Source organism: Monomorium pharaonis, chromosome 9 (assembly GCF_013373865.1).
Source record: "Monomorium pharaonis isolate MP-MQ-018 chromosome 9, ASM1337386v2, whole genome shotgun sequence".
NCBI lineage: Eukaryota > Metazoa > Arthropoda > Insecta > Hymenoptera > Formicidae > Monomorium > Monomorium pharaonis.
The window spans coordinates 11,962,729-11,986,681 of NC_050475.1; the positions used below are offsets into that span (position 1 = coordinate 11,962,729).

Below are 23,953 nucleotides of genomic sequence, written 5' to 3' on the forward strand. Positions count from 1 at the left end.
AATAGATGTTTGTATTTGTCCATTGATGCGAAGCATGTCATTTAGGATCACATTAACGTAGCGATCGATGCTACGCAATTGATTTTGTATACGATTCCTATCGAATAGCATAAAAAACAAAAAATGATAATTATTAAAAGAAACACTAATACACAAAAAAACGATACGTTTTATATACTTACAATACCGCGAGCGTTTTATCATTACTATCGAACGTTATTTCTACCGACATAAAACTCGGTAAATTCGTTCTAATTTTATCGATACCCTCGTTAATCTTTACGATAACTTTTGCTAACGAATCGGTATTCGCGGCTAGGCTATACATTTCCTAATTGTTGATTGCATTCACCACATTTGTAATATTCGTTAACTGTTCCATTATGTAAATATACATGCACACGCTTCTTGAAAAAAACGTTGAAACTCTGATGTCATCGACAACAACACCCGCTCTATATATATGTTGCGGTACGTTCGAATTCCGTTTCCAACCGGAAAATTATAAACAAAAACGTTGAATCATAAGAGAAATGCTATATCTACTATCAACCAGAAAACTGTGAGTAATGTCCCAGGTAGCAAGGTGACGTCTAATTGACGGCATTTTTTGGTCATTTTATGACGAAGCAGACGTCATAATGACCTAGTTTACACCGAGCACTTGGTACGCGTATCAAATAGTAAATAACTAGTGAATGTGTTTAATCATTGGCTGATCAACTTAAATTCACTACTTGATACGCGTACCAAGTGCTCGGTGTAAACTAGAGCAATGTCGAGATAAAATGACGTCTAAATGTCGTAAAACTGACGTACATTTGTCTCATCTTAACGACGTCATATATTGACGTCAAAAATACGTCATTATTTTCATATTATTGACGTCATTTTCAAGAAGCTAGTATCGTACATTTGACGGTATTTTATTGTTATTTTTATGACAAAACATAGGTTTTTAGATTACATTTAATAAAGACGACATTTTAACGTCATTTTTATGACTATCCCAGGTAGTAAAAGCCATTATTTTGACGTTTTAGAAAATATTTCGGGTACATGTCCTATATATGCAGTACTTGCATTATGAAAATATCGAAATAACATAATTATAATGTAAAAAAATAATCTACATTATTTCTCAACAAGCATCACGACCCACTACACCATAGTCACATTTGGAATTGCCTAACTTCCGCGGTCACCCATCCAACTCTGAACCGCCGTCGACGTTGCTTGACTTCGAAGATCGTACGCTACCTAGCCCTTTGTGATGATCCATGAACACTTGATGATCATGAATACATATTTGTTATAGATCAGTTCAATAGATGCGAGAAACATGAAACTTGTATTTAACTAATATTTTTATAAATAAATATAAATTTACAGTTTTTTTCCTGATTTTTACATATCCAAAATAATATGTGGAATAACTTATAGAAATATGTTTTTGCTTTGTTCTTTTGATAAAGCTAAATTATACCTCAGACAAAACGCAATATTTAAAATATTTAAAATATTGATAAAATATTTATAATATTTATTTAAATATTTTATAAATATTTATCCAAATATTTTATAAATATTTTTGTGGTCTTAGATTTGACAAATCATAAAGATTTATCATAAATATTATAAAAATATTTATGAAATATTTATAAATATATTTACAAAATATTACTTATACAAATCTTTATCTTTTATTTACCATAAATATTATATAAAATATTTAATCTATATTTTAATATGTTGAATAAAGATTTTTTTCTTCGTATATATAAAATATGTGTAAAATATTTTTATAATATTTTGAAAAAATAAATATTAATAAATATTAATAAATATTTATCATAAATATTATGTGCTGCCTGGGATGATTCTAAAATATTGATAGTATTAATTATATAAAATATTATATTAATTTTAATAATGTTGTTTATTAACCAATCTTTAAATAATGATTAATAGTTATAGGTAGCAAGGTGTCGTCCCCTAGACCTCAATAATTTGTCATTTGAGGTTAAATCGTCAATTATTACAAAGAATTATAGTTAACGTCAGTAATTAGTCACTAATAAAATCTTATTAATACGTCGTAAAATGATCAATTAACTGACGTTATTAATTAGTCAAGAATATGACGTCGGAAATACGTTGTAGGATGGATAAATGACTGACGTAATTAATAGGTCAAAAAATGACGTTACTATTACGTCTTAATTTGGTAACATGACGTCTGCGACCTTAAATGACGAATTATTGACGTCGTATTAACGTCACCTTGCTACCTGGGGTATTTCTTTTCACGCAAATTGCGATGATACACTCGAATCTGTAAGATAACGAAATTATAAATATTGCGATGATGCGCTTGAATCCGCACGCTTTCTATTGCGCGCTTGCATCCGTACGATTTCCTACGTTTTGAAACCGCATGACTACTATGAGAATAGAGATAATGCGAGGATGCACTTATTTCATTTTCCGTTATTTCACTTATAAATACCTGATAATATAATTCTCTCGTTTCATAATTAGATTTACATTTACAATTGTTATAATTGTATTTTGTATTAAAAAAACGTAATCAAGTTTCAGCTAACCTCCAAGAGAATACCCGTACGATTGATGTTTTTCCGAACATGTCAAGGGGGAACCACAAACAAATAAAATGCCGCGTCGATATATTGCGTCTCGCCATTCGAAGTGAACACGCAGATCTCGCAACATCTCGAGGAAAATGCGCGCCCATCTCGTAGTCGCGATCGCAATCTCCGTCGTCTGTGCCCTTGTAAACGAAAACGAACGAATCGTTAGGGAAAACAACGAATTCGCAATTAATTATCTACAGAAATATGGATCTCTCAGCGAGAAGATGCAATCGTTTGAAACCATTGGCGAACAGCGAATTCTCCAAGACTCTATCAGCCTTTTTCAAGAATATTATAAATTATCTATTACCGGCGAGGTGAGCAACGAAACCTTAGATCAGATGCGTAAACCGCGATTTGGACAACCAGACATTATACAACAAAATTCCAATGCTATCGAAAATAAATGGCCGCAAAAGCAACTCACGTGGAATTTTCATTTAGCAACAAAACCAATGTTAAAAACCACCCGGGCCGCTTTTAATTTATGGCAAACTGCATCGTCATTGACATTCAAACGAAATATATCACATCCAAATATTTTAATATCATGGCGCGACGGTAATCACATGATGCTCGATCGTCGAAATGGTAACTTGTGCTCCTCTCCTTTGGATGGTCAGGGAGGGGTACTCGCTCATGCCGCTTATCCAACGGAGCACGCAGATTATATTTCCGAAATTCATGTCGACAGTAAGGAACATTGGTATATTTATCTAGATCAAACTCCAGCAAACTCTGACAGTTTATTATATGTACTGACGTATGAGATTGGTCATTCCTTAGGATTGCAGCACAATCCACACACGGATTCTATCATGTGTGCCTACATAACACATTAGTCTTATCCTATTAAACTAAGCGACGAGGATATTCTCAATATTCAAAATCTCTACGGTAACTCGACTACCGAAAAGTCGTCGAATAAACCGATATCCCCCCGAAACTTCCGGTACCAACACCAAAGGATATTCCAAACGATCTGTGCGAAATAAAACGCATCGATGCGATATTACTGTTGAGAAAACAAATGTATATCGCGAACAAAAAATACGTATGGTTGATAAGACTGGACGATAAAAAATATAACCAACCACTAACACTTTCTACTTATTTGAAATTTCTACCTCCGAATTATACGCGCATTTCAGCCTCGTATCAAACTCCGTCCGGCGATATAATACTATTCGTGGATAATGCTATTTACAAAGTGAATTATCCGAGCTTCTCGTTGGATACCAATTGGCCAAGAACATTTTCGGAATTCGGATTGCCCGCAGATGCGATGATGAACGCCGCGATAAACAAATCGGGGATGCTCCTACGTGATATACAACGGATACATGATCGGTGAGGTGGCCGACTATAACGGAAGCATCGTTAAATATTATACTATTCACACGATCTTTCCGGGAATACCGCCGAATATTGCGTTAGCTTTCCGATATCTCGACGGTAACCTTTATTTCGTGTCGCAACAACAGATTTACAAATTCAACGAATTTACGGAAAACGTACTCTCGGCGAGTAGGTTCGACATACAATCGATCGGCATCAATTGTCCGCGATACGGATTACTGCAACAATTGCGCGACCTCTTGCATAAATTCACGCGAAATACCGAACATTAATGAGAGAGAAGGACAGCAATTTATTTTAGAGCGCATAGAGAACGGTTAGTCTCGCGTAATCCGTCTACTGATACGCAACGTAAGAGCGAAAATAATCGACGATGTATTCTACGTTGGCGGAACAACAATCCGATACGTTCGACAATGGTAATGTGAAACGAAAAAATTCAGATTGCGCGAATAAGGAAAATACGAAGAGAAAACAAACGTAAGTACTGTTATTTCACTTTTTTTTATTTACAACGCTATTAACCAAACAAAGTAAAGTAATGACACTTACAGATTCAACAATGTCAACGCGCGATCCGACCCTCCTCGCATATTGGCAAGACGATACACGTTGACGAAAACAGGGTACAAGTACCTAGACATCGGCATCGTCGTAAAGTCACCATCGTACGTGAACATCGTACTCGGAGATTGTCACGAAAAAGAAATCTCATTCACGATCGACGAGTGGAAGGAACTGGTAAAACTAAAATCTACGATAATAACGACACTTCGCTCCAACAACAACAACAACAACAACAACAACAACAACAACAACACAGACGACAACATGGAATTACCTACGGTTGGAAACAACATTTTCCTGCGAGTTGGAAAAATAAACAATCTACCGATTCTACGTTTGGAACATCCCTCTAATCGTTTGATCTTATCGCTCTCAACCGTGATCGTTATGTTCGACCACGATTACTGTATCGATCGCATCGTCAAAGCGCTCTCCCCGGTGACGAAAATCGTTGACGCGAAAGTCAAACGTTTCCAGGAAATCACCGCAAACGTCGACAACCCCGCTGACGGTCCGCGCGCGATCCGGGAAAGCGCGCAATTCGATACCAATGACATCGTCGATTGCGAACTAGCCGTTATCTGTTTCGGATTCTTTTAAACACGCCGTTCTCGGTTTCGTAATTTCTTTTGTTGGTTGTAATAAAAAAATTGTATTCTTAAATAAACAAATATAACCTGTCTCTGCAAGCGTATCACACACTTGCTTTTATATTACCCTATATATCGTAATATTTCATATCTTTCCACTACACTAGTGTAAGCTTCGATTGCGAAAAAAAAATAAACGTACTTTTCAATCATTAATATATTTCTTTACATTAAACACATATTTCGATTTCTTATATTTATTCCACATATAAGATACATATAACATTGCGAAGACATTATATCATTCGCGATTACAAATTATCAATCACCGTAATAGATATCATATGTAACATTTTTTTTTATTCGGAACGTTATAGCCGGAGGACGAGGGACCAGCTGCTTCCTGTACAGTCGACTTTATCGCTGTCCGTCGACTCGTCAAGGCGTTTTCGCTTCCTCTCCTCGGAATAATGATTATCGCTGCTGCCTCTGTATTGATCCCGTACCTCCCTCACGACTCCCGATACCGTCATCAACTCATTCGCCACGATCTCGAAAAGCTCGCGCAATAATCCAAACTTGCGATTCGTATCCGACGAGGAATAAAGAAATTGCGCACGAAAATTAGAATATTTCCACCAATCGGACTTATCTCTGCTCTTTATGTCTTTGACCTCGTACAGGCTCACGCGAACCAAACGGTCTCCGTTTTCCCCAGGGGTTCTCATTACGAACACTCGCCCATCCTTTACTCTCGTTACATTCTGAGATATCAAACCGGTGTCCTGATCACCGAACGAATCGAACATCGCGTCGATACCCCGCGTCTTCTTGTTCTTCTTCTTCGATTCTTCTACCTTCTGTTCCTCGGCGTGGAAATCCGTCTGAGTAGCACAATCGTCCATATCCAACCTTATAATACAACCTCGAACTTCGTTCAACCAAAATCTGTACGCATCCTCTGTCATTATACCCAGAACCATTCGCGCGTACGTTTCGTTAGAAATATTTTGTCGAATAAAGTTCTGCATTTCAATTCTAAGACACACGGGATCAAACGTGCCCTTCGTGACCCATAATTGAAATATACCTTTCAGCATACGTCTCATCTCCATAGTCTCGTAAATTCGACGTGTCTCGCATTCACATTTTACGCTCTTAACCAACTCACAATCGCATTTTACATTCTTGGCTATGTAACTCGATAAAGATGCGATGAGCAGCCTGATATTGCGCGTCGCCAAAACAGTCGGATCCCAGAGCTCGGTCAACAAATCGATTAATAAAAAATAAGCCGGTGAATCCACTCTACCCTCATCATACGATTCGACATCCATATCGTTTCTCACTATACAACAAATATTTATACATTTACTATAAATTATTATTACATAGGATTGCTTTCATTACCTACTTGCAATATACTCTGAGAGAAGAAACACCAACCAGTAATGAGTCTAAAACTGTAGCAGCCCTCTAAATGCAATCTCTTATATATCTTCCAATTTAACACACACCATTCAAAACAAACCAATATTTTATTCTACATACAAATACATCACCGCAAATTGCACACATCCCGAGGAAATTGATTATTATTTATACCACGCACATCTCGAGATGATTCGAGAGATAGGTCACGGGCTCGACCAATTAGAATTTGCCGAGTAAAGGCGCAAAACGAACGGCGACGAGATGAATCGCTCGTCGCGCCTGAATCCGTGCGGTATCTCGTAGGAAGCGTCTTTACGTTCGGCTTACGCATCGTCGAAAAAAATAGATCGCTCTGCGTTTATGCGCTTAAATACGTATACGTATACGCACAGACATAATAATAATAAAAAAATAATTCACGCGGGGAAGTCGATGGAACGACCAATGAGTAAAAAGCGCCAAAAACTAAAAAAAGCGCGCGATGACTCGTCTCATCGCGTTCCCCATGAATTTCCCCATATGCCTCCAACCATACGGTTTCAACAGCAAAAGCGCTTCCTGTGCGCGCCTCAAACCGTACCCCAGTGCGCCTCAAACCGTACGGTTTCACCAGCACGAGCGCTTTCTGTATGTGCCTGAAACCGTGCCCATGTGCGTCTCCAACCGTACAGTTTCACCAGCAAACACCCTTCTCACCCGGCACAAAATTCCCCTCTCCTATACCCCCCCCCTCGTTTCCCATCTGTTTTACATTCCCCCCTCGACCCCCCCCCCCCGGTTGCGACCGTGTACAATTTTCTCGTCAAAATTTCTATACGGCCCCCAACTCCTTTTCCCCCCTCATTTCCCATTTGATTTACCTTCTCCCCGCGGTACCCCTCAAGCACCCGATCGTGGAACCCGCATAGAATAACTACTAACCTGCCAATTTGCAAGAGCCCAAAGAACACATGGATGCACGAGCAACAAAAAATACGGTATGCAATACAGGTATAATGATCTTGTTATAAAATGTACTATTTTATTTACTTATAATATTACTTTCATATTTAACATAATATGTTGTCCTGTGTTTCATGTAATGTTCTGGAAATATTATTTAAAACTTCTTACATATTTAAATAAAATAATAAACTAAATTATTCGTGATAAAAAATTGGATACATTGTTAATATAAAAGTCATTAATATTGGAAAGACATGCAAATTACATCGCAACAAAAAAATCATAGCTTAAAAAAAGCACAAAACATTGAAACAGATCTCGAAAGTTCTATTAAACGTTACTGTAAAAGAAATACACTGTAAAAAAGATTCTTAAAATTTTTAAAAGCAATATTTTCTCTAACTAAAGTAACTAAAATTTCCTAATTAAAATTTATTAATTAGCGTATAAGAAATTGTCATGTGTTAGTTTGCTTAAAATTCTTTAACACTTTTAGCGTAGTAGTATTATTCCTTTTAGCACCATTTTTTTAGATCTAAAAAAATGCAAGGTACCTTTATCTGTATTATAAAAATAATAAACTACACTGTCTGACACTATTTTTGTAACACAAATCCGGATAGTCATTTTCCGGATAGTATTTTTGCCTATTGAAGATAAACCAATCATCAAAATTTTGCTATCACATCACAATTTTGAGAAAAATAGTATCAAAGAAGTAAAAGGTGATGATTTTGAGGATTTTTATGACATTATAATACCAATACTAAATTTTTTTTCAAATTTTGTTAATACTTTTCAAAAGTATCAATTTTTAGCTTTAGAATGCATTTTGTTTTTATTCGATATAATTTTTCATTGTCAAAATATTTAAAGTTTTGTGTAGTACAAATGTAACACACACACACATACATACACACACGCGCGCGCGGATTAAAATAAATCACAAATGATTATTCGCATTTGAGTTACAAAAAAGTAATTTTGTTGTGACAGTGTCATTAATCATCAGGTATAAGAGTATTGCAATTTCCATGCCACAACTTAGTCTCTGAATGGCATTCTGAATAATTGGCAAATATATCAGCATAACCACGATCACGCCACCAGGTACACAATTGCCTGTTCCAGCCGCAATCAACCATATGGATTAACTCCGGCCTTTCCATGCCTAAAAGCGTATAGAAATCTTGATCACCTAAATGACCCTGTAACAAAATAGACAGATCACAATTGGTTAAATTAATAGATTGGATTTTGCACACACCCTGTGCAAAATTCAATCTGTTAATCTAATCAATTGATATTAGCGATAAAATATCAAAGAAAAAGTATATCATTCTGTAATTATTTCTAAACACACATTATATGTCTCACTAAATATTTTTCACCCAATCAAGATTTTTTGTCAAAATTGTAAATCAATTTTTTAACGTTATAAAAAGCAGGGATGAAAGTTACTTTTAAAAGGAACAAGCTACCGCTGCTCGTTACCGAGTCAAAAGAGTAATTACTTACCATTATTCGTTAATGATAAAAAAGTAATTAATTATTTAAGAAATAACGGTTCGTTAATCCTTACATTACTTATTTAATGTTAAAAGAGAAGAATTTATTTACTTCAAGCATATACAATGCCAAGAAGGGACTTTACAATCAAGAACTTATCCAAGCATCCATCCCTACCTTACAAATTTTCTATCACACACGTACCTCCATCCATCCGTTTAACTATCCATCTAGCTTAACCGATGTATGGCTTTATTTATACCATTAGCATATCAAATCTTATTACTTCGCTATAACCCTAGATTTTCTCTATCGCACGAATGTTCCTACAATAATAAATTTTATTCTCTTCAGCATGGCCAAGAAGAGAATCATAAAATACAGTATGATCTTATCTAAACATTTTTCTCGCACTATCTTTCTATCATTACTTTATTTATTGTCTTTTTTTCTTTCAACCTATAACTATACATCCTTATAACTAATCTCCCTTGCTTTATTTACTAATCTTTACAAAAATCTTTCCTTTTTTTCTACCTCCTTTTTTTCCCTAAACATTCCTTTTGCCTTCTTCTACTAAAAGTTATTTCTATAATTCCTAGATTCTATACTTTGTAAGTTGCCCTTATTCATTTCTTTCCTAACATGTCTATCATAACATATCCTATTATACCGTTCTAATCGCAAAAATCCTGCCTATAATACAATCTAATAAAATCTCATTATTCTTCTTTCACCTATCATTCCATCTTTTCTCTGTTTATAATCTTCTTACTACTTATAACTATATTTGTCTAATCTTTCTATTTAGAAATTGAAAAATTATTAACTAATTGACAGTACTGGCCTAAGTAATGTTTATTAGTAAATGTTCATAACGTTTCGGCCTTCGTTTAGGCTCTTATCAAATAATAGTCTATAAACAAAATACAAATCAAATAATATACTAACATTAAACAAGAACGGATGTGACAAAAGTCATTAACAGAAGTTTAAATGTGTAAAAATCTACAATGTATACAATTACCTTGAATTAAAACGCAGTTAAACATTAATCATGTACTGTAACCGTGCTCGCAAGCGACGGCCAACTTCGCCTCCGTCTCTGGTCGCGGCCCTTAACCGCCCGGGTGTCGAGGCGACCTTTTCTAGCAAGGTTTTCTACACAAATATTCGGTTGGGCGCCAGGTACGTTAAGCGTACCACTCTTCTCGTAATTTGCGGGAGATTGCTCTCAAATTAACTAAGTCGCGAAAAGAATAAGCCTCGTAGGCGACCGGGGCGTTAGCGGCTCCGATATTCAGCTGCTCAGCCCTAAAATGGCAGAGGGGGAGGTTCGGCGCGAGCGGATGGAATCGGGAAGGCGAGAGAACTATTGAAACAATATAAATTTAACAATAAAATTAACAAATGTATTTGACAGTAAATAATACAGGGTTAGACGGCTCTGTTAAGCGGCAATGGTGACCTGCGCGCGTTACAAGCTGACGATTGCTTGAAATTACATGTCGCGAATACGGGATAATCAATGAACGGATGATTTGACGTACGCGGGAATTCTTCGATGGGTCTACACTTTTTATCCTGCGTCGTTGGTGGACGCCAAACTCCCGATGAGATAACAGTGTCGCCAAGGGCGATCGGGGCGAACAGTAGCTCCGAGCCCACGCGACACGCGGCGAGTTCGTGCTCCTCCGCACGTTACAAGATCCCGCGAGTAATATGCGCGATAATTATTCTGAGCTTGTCAACGAAGTAGTACAAGACAAGAATATAAAATCAGATCAAAGCGCAATTAAGAACGATTCGCGATATCGATGCAATAGATTAAACCAAATTCTTCGATCATAAATGCGCGACAATTCACAGCGCGGTTAATAACTCGCGACACAACTATAGGACAAAATCACAATTGACTCGGCTGCGGATCGGGACGCACACGCAACGTAATTAGAAACGAACAGCACGGAGCAAATTCACGCGGGCGGGCGCGAACGGGCGAAACAACGATACTCTAATAATATCGTGACTCTAGTCTAATGACCACAAGATCGTAACAAATTCGTGTCTCTAATCCAATACTACAAGAGCGTAATAAATTCACGACTCCAATCTAATGACTACAAGATCGTAATAAATTTGTGACTCCATCGCGAGTCGCCCAATCGCAAAATCGGTGGCTTTACAATTTGCGACGCTCTCACCAAGCCCGGCTCCTGCGTTCTCTTATATATCTCAGCTCGGGATCCAGATCGCACACAAGATAATACAACGTCCACAGCTCGAGTGAGGAATCCTAGATCCCGCGGGGGCCGCTTGGCAACGCGCCCCGCCTTGCCTCCGATACCCCGGGCCCTTATTGGTCGATTTTCCAAAAATTGATTTTTCGCGCAGCGCGCGGCGTGCACGCCGTCGCTAGCTGATCGATCCAGGCGCGGTAGTCGATACTGTTGGGTCCCGTGCACGGGAATTTCTGGCGCTTTCCTCTGGCAGATTCCTTCCTTCTGGCCGAGCGCCTTCTTCGCCACCGGGGCGGTATTTCCTCCTCGACGAGGGCGTTCACTTATTCATTTTTTCCCCTTTACATTTTGACTGAATTATTAACTATGTATTTTTTTTCCCTCCTCTAACAATTGGTACGTAAGTACAGTTTAATATGTTTATTGTCTTTGACTTTTTAATCTTTGTTCCGATATGAGCTTGACAACAGATTCGTATAACGACTCTAGCGGTCATAGCATTGAAAATTCTCGTTACTGACATTTGTTGATTTCGTATGTTTTAACGTTCAGTCGCTCCGACACGTTTAACAAGATACGGTGTGCTGACTCTTTTTATCGTTATTAATTATGTTTCACTATAAAAATTTGACTAACTCATCGTGGTACGTGACACATTTAGTTATAACAGTCAATGCAATTGAAAATTCTCGTATTAAATGTAAGTCTTAACTGCTCTATCAAATGTCAATGCAATTAATTTACTAATTAGTGACTCCATTATAGTCTACCATATGCTTGTTTCTTTGGGAAGATCTTCGGTGTATGTACATGATTAATGTTTATCTGCGTTTCAATTCAAGGTAATTGTATACATTGTAGATTTTTACACATTTAAACTTCTGTTAATGACTTTTGTCACATCCGTTCTTGTTTAATGTTAATATATTATTTGATTTGTATTTTGTTTATAGACTATCATTTGATAAGGGCCTAAACGAAGGCCGAAACGTTATGAACATTTACTAATAAACATTACTTAGGCCAATACAGTCGATTAGTTAATAATTTTCCAATTTGTCATCGTTCACTGGCGGATTGAAAAAGTTTCATATTGACTTTCTATTTAAACCTTTCCTTATGCGTACTAGTTCCTCTGCACTTCCTCTCTCTCTCTCTCTCTCTCTCTCGTGATCACATTCTCTCTTAACCTAATTCTACATCTCCTAATCTATTCTATATGTACCTATTTAATTTTACTATCTGAAAACCAAAGGACCCATTTCACAGCCCCGTCTTGCTCCCATCGTCGTACTGCACACTTATCCTAATCCTTCTGTCCTTACTGTCGCCCTCGTGTCATTGTACTTTCTTTCAATCTTCCCTTTTTCTGGTTTTACAGTTCCTAATTCCTCTAGACTTTTAACGTTATCATGAGCTGCTTTCTAATCCATCAATAAAAAGGGCAAAAAACCTTTTACTTTTCTCTCCCTCTCTGCACAGTATGGGTCACAATAAATAATGTCCCTTACTCCTTTACTTTGATATTTCCTCTTGTCTCTTCTCTCTCCTACAACTCTGTTCCATAATAGTTACACCAAGCGGATTTTCCTTCTTTCTTGCCTATGTTGTTTCTTCACACTTTTTCTCCTCTGTTTCTAGTTATGTATTTCTACTTCCATTGCCTTTACTGACTTCAAACTTCAAAATTTATTTCTTTATTTTCTTCATTTCTTTTGTCTTGCTTCTGATTCAGAAAGACCTTTAGTTTACCAATTGGAAAAAAAAAGTAAACTAAAGGGCTTTCTGAATCAGAAGCAAGACAAGAGTCTTCCTTCGTAACTTTCTTTTCACCTCTTTAAAATCCTTTACATTTTTCTCTTCTCATTTGTACAGTCTTTATTTTACTTTACTACATCTTATAATCCGTTCCTTTTCTTTTCTCTACGCCTATCTATATTATTTCTTTCTGGATCATCTCCTATAATATTCTTCCAGAATTTTGTTGCCTCGTTACCCAGAATTTCCATTTACCTTTTCCGCCTTTTTCTCTTATGCGTTTTGCTTCGTCATCCTCTCCTATTCTTGATCTTCTTTCTGCAGTCCTTTCCTCCTCCTCTTCTTTCTGCTTTTCAATCTCATCGCCTAGAAACTGCGTCCACTCTTTTCTCTACTTAAAAATCCTTACTCTTATACAGTTTCATTTACTAATATATTTTCTGCCTATCTTACACATCTATACTATAATACCTCTTTTTTACTTATCTACGTATATTCTCGTCCTTTCTTTTTCGCCTAATTATCTCTCTAAAACTATGAACATAACCTATCTCTTGCTCATTTTTATATTCTCTAACCGTATTTTTTTTTATTTTTTTCAGTTTTCTTTAACTTACCTTTCTACCTTATCTTAATTCTCTCTTAACCGCATTCTCCCTTTTCAGCCCTTTTCTGTCCCCCTTTATCTCTTTTTCTTTTCGTTCTTATCTATATATTTTCCCCAATTTTCCCGCGCTCGTCTATGCATCCTAACCTCCTTAGCCGCGATCTTTATAACCGTATTTTATCCGTCTTCCTGCTTCTATCGCGTTCCTTTCAATTTCCCAGCAACTTTCTTCTCTTCCCACTCCCTCCCATTTTTTCATCCTAAATCTCTAAATACCTACTTAACTCTGTCCTATTCACGCCGCCACACGACCATTCGTTCTCACACCGCCAAATCATCAATTTAATGCTAGAAGAGATTAAATTTAAAAAATTTGTTAATTTTTTTAATTCAAACTATAAACAAAAGCTATAAATTTTAAATTTGCAGCATCCAAAAAATAAAAAACAAAATTTTAAAAAGCTTAAAATGTAAATAAAAAGTGAATTAAGATTAAAGGGTTCACAATAATTAACAATCAAATACTAAAAAAGCAGAGGCAAAAAAGCAGCACAAAATTTACGTGTACAACTATATTTTATAAACATTAACGCGTAACATCTGGCTTACGTATTTGTTTCTTAAAAGAATGTATAAATCAAGATGTAGTTACATTTATATTACACACAATATCTAAAATAATCTAAAATTATATAATTATCCACAAAAAACTCAGGAAAAAATAAACTTATTAACAAATTAATAAAACTAGAGTTACAAGATGGTCATAATCAATATTGAAAAATTTTTTACGAATAATACCGAATATCAAAACACATAATAATCTTTTACCTTCTAATATCTTATACATATTTTTTTCACACCAAGAATGTCTACATCAAAATAAACAAATTATAAAGAATTCGTTAATGCTAAGTAAAAATAATAAGATAAACAGGTCAATATGTCAAGCTAATACCAATTTTCACAATATAATATAATTTATTAAATCAAAAATATATCATTATAAACGCTATTAAAAACAACTGTGTTCAAATTGTTAAATTAATTTTGATACCGTATCGAAATTAGTTTAACAATTTTAACACAGTTGTTTTTAATAGCGTTTATAATAATATATTTTTGACTTAATAAATTATATTTTATTGTAAAAATTGGTATTAGCTCGACATATTGACTTGTTTATCTTATTATTTTTGCTAAAAATTATACCTATTAAGTATACTTGAAACTTTTTCATCAAACATTGTAATGGTAAAGATTAACAACAGTAGTCACATCCATATCACAAAATTTTATATCTTAAAAAAAAACTGAATCATGTGTTACGTCCGGCGCATAATGTACGCCGAACGTCACGGCATGCATCCTGCAAATCACGACTTGCTCGTAAAGTATGTTCTCGTTCGTTATAATAAATATGTTCAAATCCGAAGCTCACGATATGCATCAATACAAGCAGGCACAGGCTCGCTTAACATAAACACGAGATCAATACGTGTTGATCTCAGACAAAATCCCAGCGATAAATCAGATTTATTAAACAAGGAAATAATTAAAGAACTACCCTAAGTAACAACGCAATACCCTTCTCGTTGATATCGCACTAAAAAATAACCATACCTAACTTAAAACACCTGAAAGATCCAGTAAAAGGTTGAAATTCTATAAAACAAACATTTTACAATATCCTTGGAAAGAAAATTCCCTCTTGCTCTGCGGAGTCACCTGATTCGACTATATAAGTCGCCAAATCTAAAAAGAATCGAGCAGTCTTCTCTGATCGCTCCTATAGAATAGTCCTGTCAGATCACTCTTATTGAGTAGTCTTATGGTTCGCTTTCTCGGGTTGTTTCTTCCAAAAGCACCTATTTTACTAGTTTTTTTTAAATTTAACAATAAATATTACCAACAATTTTTGGTATTTCTATAAGATCACCACTATCTCTTATTATCGCAGACTTATCCAAGACCATGAGAATGAATCTCTAAACTGCTTACCTTTCAAACCTACTTTTTATTTTAGATATGTAGACGATATCATCTTGAGTTCCCAGGGAATCTATACATATAATGACGGACGTCTTTAACTCTTGAACGTTTGAAATTCACAATAAAAGTAGGCACAGATAACATCATTAACTTTTTTTAATAGTCTTTCTTAAGTAGGCACGCAATAATACGATCATATTCGACGGGTTCCAAAAACCAACAACATTGGATCAATATATAAATTATTATTTCCACTATCCAATTTCGCATTTTAAATTTGGTCGAGTAAGTTTTTCACTTATCACATCCTAAGTTCCACAATAAAAACCTGATCTTAATCATAGAAACCCTCTTAAATAATAGTTACCCTCTCCATTTTATTTTTCGATCATACATTCGGTCAAAATAGATTTAAATATTTATTTCACTCTAAAAAAAAATACAACTAAAATAAGTGAATTACACGGCAATCAAAACCCTGATCCTACTAATAATATAAATAAAACAACATTTTTCATAATACCATTTATTATATCAATTTCCGAAGAATTTTCCTCCATCTCTAAGAATCTTAACCGGAAAATTACCTTCTGTACAAACAACAGTCTTAAACAAATACTAAAAAATACCAACAAATCATAAATTTATTTACCAAATCATAACAATACACACTTGTCTTTACTCTTCAACTCTTACATCCACATTCTATTTTTTCCCCTTTTCATTAGTTTCTTCAGTTTCCACAATCTAAGAATCCCATCACCATGTCACTCAATTTCGAGCTTCTGTCTAAGACAGTTCAACTACTTTCTTTTTTTCTATTTTCCGTCTGACTTTATATTCACTGTGGACTAAGCCCAAATTTACTTATTAAGCTTTATTATAACGCAATATTATTGTTACGTCCAGCCTTGTTAAATTTGACTTTGTTCATGCATTGGAAAAATTTGAGAAACGAACGCAGGTAAGGCATGGAAGAACGTAACTGATTTTAAATAACGTTCCGTAGGCACGAAATAAACGAGGAAAGGTGCCTCGGTCGGACGCACTATTATGACGTGAAAATGCGGGTCAACGTGCCAAGAATGCTCGCTATAACCCGTTTTCAGGTCGTGCCCCCGTAGGTCCAAATTTCGAGTCAGCGAATTTAATCACTTTAACTCAGGACTGGACCAGGTGCTTACTTTGATCGGGAATTGAATTGAGGTCGTTTATGAGTTTAAATGAATGAAGCTATTTTAAACTTAACAATCATATTTATTCTAACATATTACTAATCAAGAAGTTACAGTGTGAATTTTAGTAGATGAAAGAAAGACAATATTTGGTTTTATTATTTCCAGCGCAAAGAATTACAATAAAAATCAGATTTTAGTATAAAATTTATGAAACTTAAATGTATATACATACCCAGATAGCCAAGCCTGCAGGAACAGATTTTGAGCAGAGCATGCTATCAATTTTTGACGACAGAATGGCAAAAAATTTTATACAGAGTCTGTAATATCCAACGATGTCGGCAAACTGCTGTCAGAAATCAAGCAGAGCTTGCTAACATAATCTGACAACATATTGGCAGCAGAAATCGAGCAAAACCTGCTGATATAACTGACAGCAGATTGGCAGCAGAAATCGAGCAGAGCCTGTTGACATAACCTGTAGGCAGATCGGCAGCAGAAATCGAACAGTATGTCCGTTAATTACTTTATAATCTTAATTGCCATTTAAATGCCAATTTAAAACTTGCATTAATATGTTTCTATAGAGAAAAACGTAAGAAAAAAGGTTGCGGCAGTAGAAATTATTGAGAAATTAAATTATATTATTGTCTAATACTTTTGGCCAATCCTGTATACATACATATATTTCTAATATATTAGGGATCGTAAGAAAATAAAATTATTATTAATTGTCAATACATTTTTAATAAGAGTTTAATTGTTCTCTCGCCGATATACATTGTATTGAAAGATTAAGTACTTTATTGTATTGGGCTACCGCGCGATAACGGTAAATTTGAAATAACAGAAATGATGCCTAAACTCTTATTAAAAATGTATTGACAATTATAATAATTTTATTTTCTTACGATCCCTAATTATATAGAAATATATGTATGTATACAGGCTTGGCCAAAAGTATTAGGCAGCTATATTTTTTTAATTTATCTGAAGTTCTTTTATCTATATTATTTCCTATTGGTTACTTGTATTATACATAAGTTTAAAGTATATGTATAATACCGGCAACCACTAGAAAATAATATAGATAAAAGAATTTCAGATAAATTAAAAAAGCCCAGACAATACGCTTGTCAGAAAACTTTAAGAGAACTTTTTAAAGAAAACATTTAGATATCTTGGAAATGATGTCAAAATGGTAACATTTATCAGAGATATCTAAGAGAGGTCTTTGAGATATCTTATTGAAGAGTTTCATTTAAGTTTTTTAAAAATGTTATCCTTATGACATCAGCTAAATGATATCAGCTTAATGTCTCATAAAATAAAGATATCACACAATGCTGTCCGATTATTGAGCCGTCCATGCGCGTGGTAGCAGAAATCAGACAACATTATAACATCCTGAATGAGAAATCCATTTGATATTTAAAAAAGTTATCATAAAGATAATGTTTTCAAAAATTACGGTTTGTCTACAATTACTGCGCACAAAAAAATGCACAAAACCTAAATTCATCATGTACTGAACAAAAACAGAATAATAAATGTACTATTCAATTTTTCTTAGAATATATGATCTATATAGTTAACCATCTAATTAACCATTTGAACGCTTAAAGTATTAATGTTAAATAGATCGCAATTTCCATCAAATTATTAAGAAGGTTATGGAAAAAGATAAATTTAACAATGAAATTAATAAGTAAATAAATTAATGCTATTTATTTTTAATGTTTTGCAAAATTTAATTGCTTTTATAAAAAATAATATAATTGTGTCAGTTTATAACATATTGGTATATGTAGACAATAACAAGTACTCATGTCGATGAGCCAAATTGGCGTAGCAGATAGAGTACAAGGTTCGTCATCCTAAGGTCCCGGGTTCAAAACCAGCGCAAGTAAGAATAAAATATAATAATTTAAATTTAATTAATTAATAAAAATTTGTCCTAAATTTAGTATGTACTGTTAATAAAAATAATTTAAAAAAAATGAAATTTTTATTTTATTTTTTTATTTCTAGTTGCACTTAAAAGATATCCGATTTAAGAAATCTTTTAGATATCTGCTTGATTTCTGCTGCCAATCTGCTGTCAGATTATGTCAGCAGATCCTGCTCGGTTTCTGCTACCAATTTGCTGGCATAGCATGTTAGCAGGCTCTGTTTGATTTCTGCTGCCAATCTGTCGTCAGGGTTGTCAGCAAATCCTGCTCGGTTTCTGCAATCAATCTACTGGCATGCCATGCCAGCAGGCTTTGTCGACAAATCCTGAGCTTAATGCGGACACAGAATGCTATGGATCTGCAATGGGTATCTGATTGAATTTGCTGCCAATCTGCTCGCAATCTGCTAGCATTTTGCTATTAGGGTAGTTATTATACTTAGTTTACAAGTTTGGCTTAATATATAATTTACTCTATTATTTCTGTTATAATAATGGTGGAAGGGGGAAAGAAATTGTAAAAGAAATCGGTAGGTACGGCGAAAGGGTCATAGTAAAGGGGAGTGAAGACTGGGATGGGATCTGAGGGAGCAAGTGCGGGAAGGATATCTAATAGAATTTCCGGATCTAGGGCGTCCGGGTTGATTGCGAAATCGCGGTAATTTTGTAATAAGGGGTCTATTTTCAACGGAAACTGTTCTAAGAGTTCAATTAATGATGTTTGCGTCCCGTCGTGGTGATAAAAGCGGGGCCGGGGTGGGACTAGTTCAAATTCTTCTATAAGCTCTATGGAGTGTGTTGGAGAAGGTGGGGGTGGAATTTCTTCAGGTTCGGGGGGAGCTAATAGGGGAATAAATAGGAAAAACAGGAGGTGGGGTGGTTAGAGGAGATGAGGATCGAGGAACACTGAGTTCTTCGAGAGGGGTGGTAGGAGAGGAGAGTCGAGGAACACAAGGTTCTTCGAGAGGGGTGATAGGAGAGGAGAGTCGAGGAACACAAAGTTCTTCGAGAGGGGTGATAGGAGAGGAGAGTCGAGGAACACAAGGTTCTTCGAGAGGGGTAATAGGAGAGGAGAGTCGAGGAACACAAGGTTCTTCGAGAGGGGTGGTAGGAGAGGAGAGTTGCGACTCGAGGAGCTGTTGATAGACGCGGTTCAATTCCTCCCGTGCCCGCCGATTCTGTCTCTGACGCCAACGTCTGGCTGCCCAGTGTTTCCGTTTTGGGCGGATAGGTCTGTTATTCACTACGAAGTGAATAAAATGATAAGCAACAACGAAAGGGAAGTGACTCGATTATGAATTAAGTAGATGACTTACTACTTGCTGGGGTATTTCCTCTGGCGTAATCCGGAATGCCGGTCTCAGGGTACTCAGGCGGTTGTCGGTTGCCCGGAACAAGTCAGTCCGTCAGGGCTGGTGGAACTGGTGAGTGATAGGCCTTACTGGAGTACACAAGTGCACTCACTTCACTTGCGGAACGTTTTTGTTTGGCACTTAGTTTTGTCCCGACTCACACTCAAGCAATCGCGAAAAATCTTGGTTCAAAGTTTTACGTGAATTATTGGTGAACTCGCGACGAAAATTCTCGGACTCGCACTCAATCAAAAGTAAAAAGCGGAAAAAGCTCCTCGCGGTCTTTGGGATCGCGATTTTATACTCAATTTTCCGAAGGGAAGGGTTGAGGTGTAGGCGGTGGCATTCTTGGATTGGTGGGCCCTTTCAAAACCACCAAATTTGGAGCTTGTCTATTGGGAACTCGCGAAATTATTATTTTGTAGAGATGATCAGCTATTGGCTCATCTCTTCTCGTCTCCGCCCGATTTGGTTTTGGTTTTGAGTGTAGGAGAGGGATGTTTATAATTTTTGCTCCTCTTATCTTTAGGTCACTTAAACAAACTAGCAAGCAAAAAAAAAAGGGTCTTTATGTCTTCTGTAGAATTTTAGTGAAAACATACTTTTATTGATTGAGCGCGGACAGCGTTTTGCTGTGAATAATAAATTTTTATAGCTTCCGGAGGTTCTTTGTTTGAAGATTTTAATTTTTATTGAGTTTCAATATTTCCCTTTTCCTTTGCTTAGCGTCGGGTACCGATCCAGGGCATTGTCAGAGTAACGTTCGGTAATAAAGTTATTATTTATTCTTTTTTTATTCTAGACTCGACATTGCCCCAGACTTCCCGAAAGAATTAAATTATATCTAACGGTCGTTCTCAAAATAGTTTACAGATGAGGAACTATGCATTTGTTTGATGTATTTATTATTCCTCAAAAAAAAAAAAAAAAAAAAAATTTAAATTGTCGCTATAACTCACGAACTTGTGCGTGACGATAGAGCGATCCTCTGCAAACATTTCTTGCTCTCGGCGACCGTTAGAATACGATTTCTCTTACTTAATTATTATCTTTACAAGGACAACGAGAAAAAAAACGTTAAGTCCACCGGACGTAACATTATAATAAACTTCGTTTTATTAAGAAAAATTTTTTCATATGCCATAGATTATATTGACTTTCCAAGAATTGAACTTTTTTTATATAAAAAAATAATAACAAACCGATCATTTCCAAGCCAGTTATATATATTGTATCCAAAGATTTAAAATTTCCATCCCTTTATAATTGTGATTAATTCGAATACATACATAATTATCCGTTTACACGACACATTGTAAATAGATATTTTCTTGTTATTTGACATAGATAATTTGACTTCTCAAATATTGGACGGTTTTATAAAAGTAACGACTGTTTCAAGTCCAAACAACCAGTAACTTCCACGATTTGTCCAAAATCATGATATTTCATCTTTGCACAATTTTTTATAATTAGCGACTACATTATTAACATGAATTTATTATAAGCAACCGAATTAGTATCATAATGGTCTGATGACAGACCAAAACGTATATTGAAATTTAATGTTCATAAAATATAGTTGTACACGTAGATCTTGTATTGCTCTATCGCCTGTCTTTTTAGTATTTAATTGTAAATTAAAAAATTTTGGTTAAAGAAAAAAATTTTTTTAATGATTTGGCCTTCAAATGTGTAAATAAGAGAAATATTATTTTACGTAAATTTTGCTCTCCTAAATGCAATAAAATTTTTTAATAAAATAAAAAATACCAAAAAAACAAACAAAAATTAGAACCAACGTCTCATCGCATCCTCGTTGTTTCAAGTTTCAATAGAGAACAAAATTAAAAGGTTAATAAAAGATTAAATCATTTTAGTCTCTTTGTGTGTTATGGCATAATAAAAAAATGTAATAAACGATTAAATTTGTTTAATTGTTTTGTAGCATTGTAAAATAACAGTATTGTAAACTAATACATGTAAAATAATAAAATTAAACATACAGAAACAGCATCTTTATTCCTCTCTTCAATTCTTTTTACTAAACACGCCTTCCATTTTAATTAATGCATTTTTTTTATAATTCTTCATTCAATTTTATGTAATTTATCCAAGTTCTATACATAAATAAAATATATCTCATCTCTACTTTTCTTTTCCTCAAAAAAGCTTACATGAATGCGCTCTGTGGTTTTCTATCTCATTTGAATTTTTTATAAATACATGTTCTTGCTCAATTTTGAAGGTATTCTTTAACGTCACAAATTTTTAAATAATTTTATCGTATCCAGGTCAAATGACCGATAAAAGTCTAACTAAATTATAAAAAATACAATATATTATAAATATAAAATTTAAAATTTAAAAAGTAACTAAAATGTAACGTTACAGTTACAAAAAAAGGAAAGTAACGCCGTTACCAGTTTTTTTAAAAAAAGTAACTGTAACTATAACATCGTTACAAGTAACATGATAGAATCAACAAGGTGAGTCAGTTTGCCGACTAATTTTTAGTTTGATCTGCGCATCCACGTGACTGGATCCACGTGACTTCACGCATCCAAACGTAAGTGAAATATAAGTTCTGTGTTACCCATTTCCAAAGCAACGTAGTAGCCGTACGCTAGAAAGTACGGTTCAACAAAACTTTTTCATGCGAGGATCGAATCTAATATACAATTTTTATTTTTCTGTTTTTTTTAATTATTAAAAACCGTTTTGAAATGACGGTCTGCATCTGTTTTACTTGCATAAAAAATTGATATACATTTCTCGCAAAAATTTTCCAAAATATTGTAACTGTTACAATTATACAATTTATTAATAAATATTTTGTTCCATTTATTTGTAGTCATCAAAATTACAATAATTTAATTTATTATTCAAGTTTTAATAAATAATTTCTTAAATATTTTTCGTTTTGTTATTACTTAAAATATTAATGTTCAAATTTACCGCATCTTATGACGTAACTTGAATCCAGCACTTTCATTGGCTTATAAAATTTATGCGCATTGACTCACCTTGTTGATTCCACCATGTACAAGTAATACGTTACTTCTCAAATGTGGGTGAAGTTGGGTCCTCAGCTTCCTGCACCACAGGTACGCGAGTTCTGTTTACACTCACAATAGTTCTACAGTTCTTGATAGTTCTTAGCAATAGTTCCGCCAAAATAATATAAAAAACAAATTTCAAAATATGGAGTGCTAACTTCCCGTGGTATCCCAAATTTCGAAAAAAACAGTTGTAACTATAAAATCTTATAGTTCTCGAAAAGTTTTACAGTACCTGATAGGTATTAAAAAGTTGTGGTCATTAACTATTTTTAAATAATTTGTAAACTTGTACGATGGCACCACACCCCAGCACAAGAATAAAGTATCACATTATAGCAAGTTCTAATCGAATTTTGGGCAATTTTCGATAGTTCCATAATAGTTCAAACTATTTTAATCAATTTTGCAGAAAGTTCTGTAAATTATTTTTAAACAATTTTTTATTCGAGAGGCATGAGGTGCAAACAGTTTCACTCACTAATTAAAAATAGTTAATCACCAGAACTTTTTTAAATACCCATCAGGAACTGTAGAACTCTTCGAGAACTATAAAATTTCATAGTAAATACTGATTTTTTTGAAATTTGGGGTGTTATGGGAAGTTAGCATCTCATATTTTCAAATTTATGTTTTTTATATTATTTCGGCAGAACTATTGCTAAAAACTATCAAAAACTAAAACTATTGTGACTGCAAACAGAACTCGCGAGAAAACCTGCGGTACAGAAAGTTGAGGTGCCAACTTCACACACATA

General features: G+C 34.8%; 1 protein-coding gene and 1 long non-coding RNA gene across 3 annotated transcripts; both read left to right on the forward strand.

Annotated features, from left to right (window-relative positions):
- The first annotated feature begins 2,227 nt into the window (after positions 1-2,227).
- On the forward strand, positions 2,228-5,262 carry LOC118647360 (probable serine/threonine-protein kinase DDB_G0278521). Of its 2 annotated transcripts, none has more exons than XM_036292135.1 (2): positions 2,228-4,493; positions 4,568-5,262. In XM_036292135.1, the coding sequence occupies exons 1-2, from the start codon at positions 4,387-4,389 to the stop codon at positions 5,178-5,180; spliced, it is 720 nt and encodes a 239-aa protein (XP_036148028.1). In that variant the 5' UTR covers positions 2,228-4,386; the 3' UTR covers positions 5,181-5,262. Both variants share the same exon structure in this region; 1 of them encodes a protein (XP_036148028.1).
- A 13,591-nt stretch (positions 5,263-18,853) lies between these two features.
- Positions 18,854-23,315, forward strand: LOC118647219. Its single transcript, XR_004964522.1, has 2 exons — positions 18,854-22,625; positions 23,187-23,315. It is a non-coding gene; the product is annotated as an uncharacterized LOC118647219 (long non-coding RNA).
- Positions 23,316-23,953: the final 638 nt, after the last annotated feature.

What these genes read in the sequence shown, in the direction of transcription:
- LOC118647360 (XM_036292135.1), top strand. Translation starts at nt 4,387, where the DNA reads ATGTATTCTACGTTGGCGGAACAACAATCCGATACGTTCGACAATGGT. An exon ending in AATACGAAGAGAAAACAAAC is followed by an intron (nt 4,494 to 4,567) that starts GTAAGTACTGTT and finishes TGACACTTACAG; the next exon opens with ATTCAACAATGTCAACGCGC.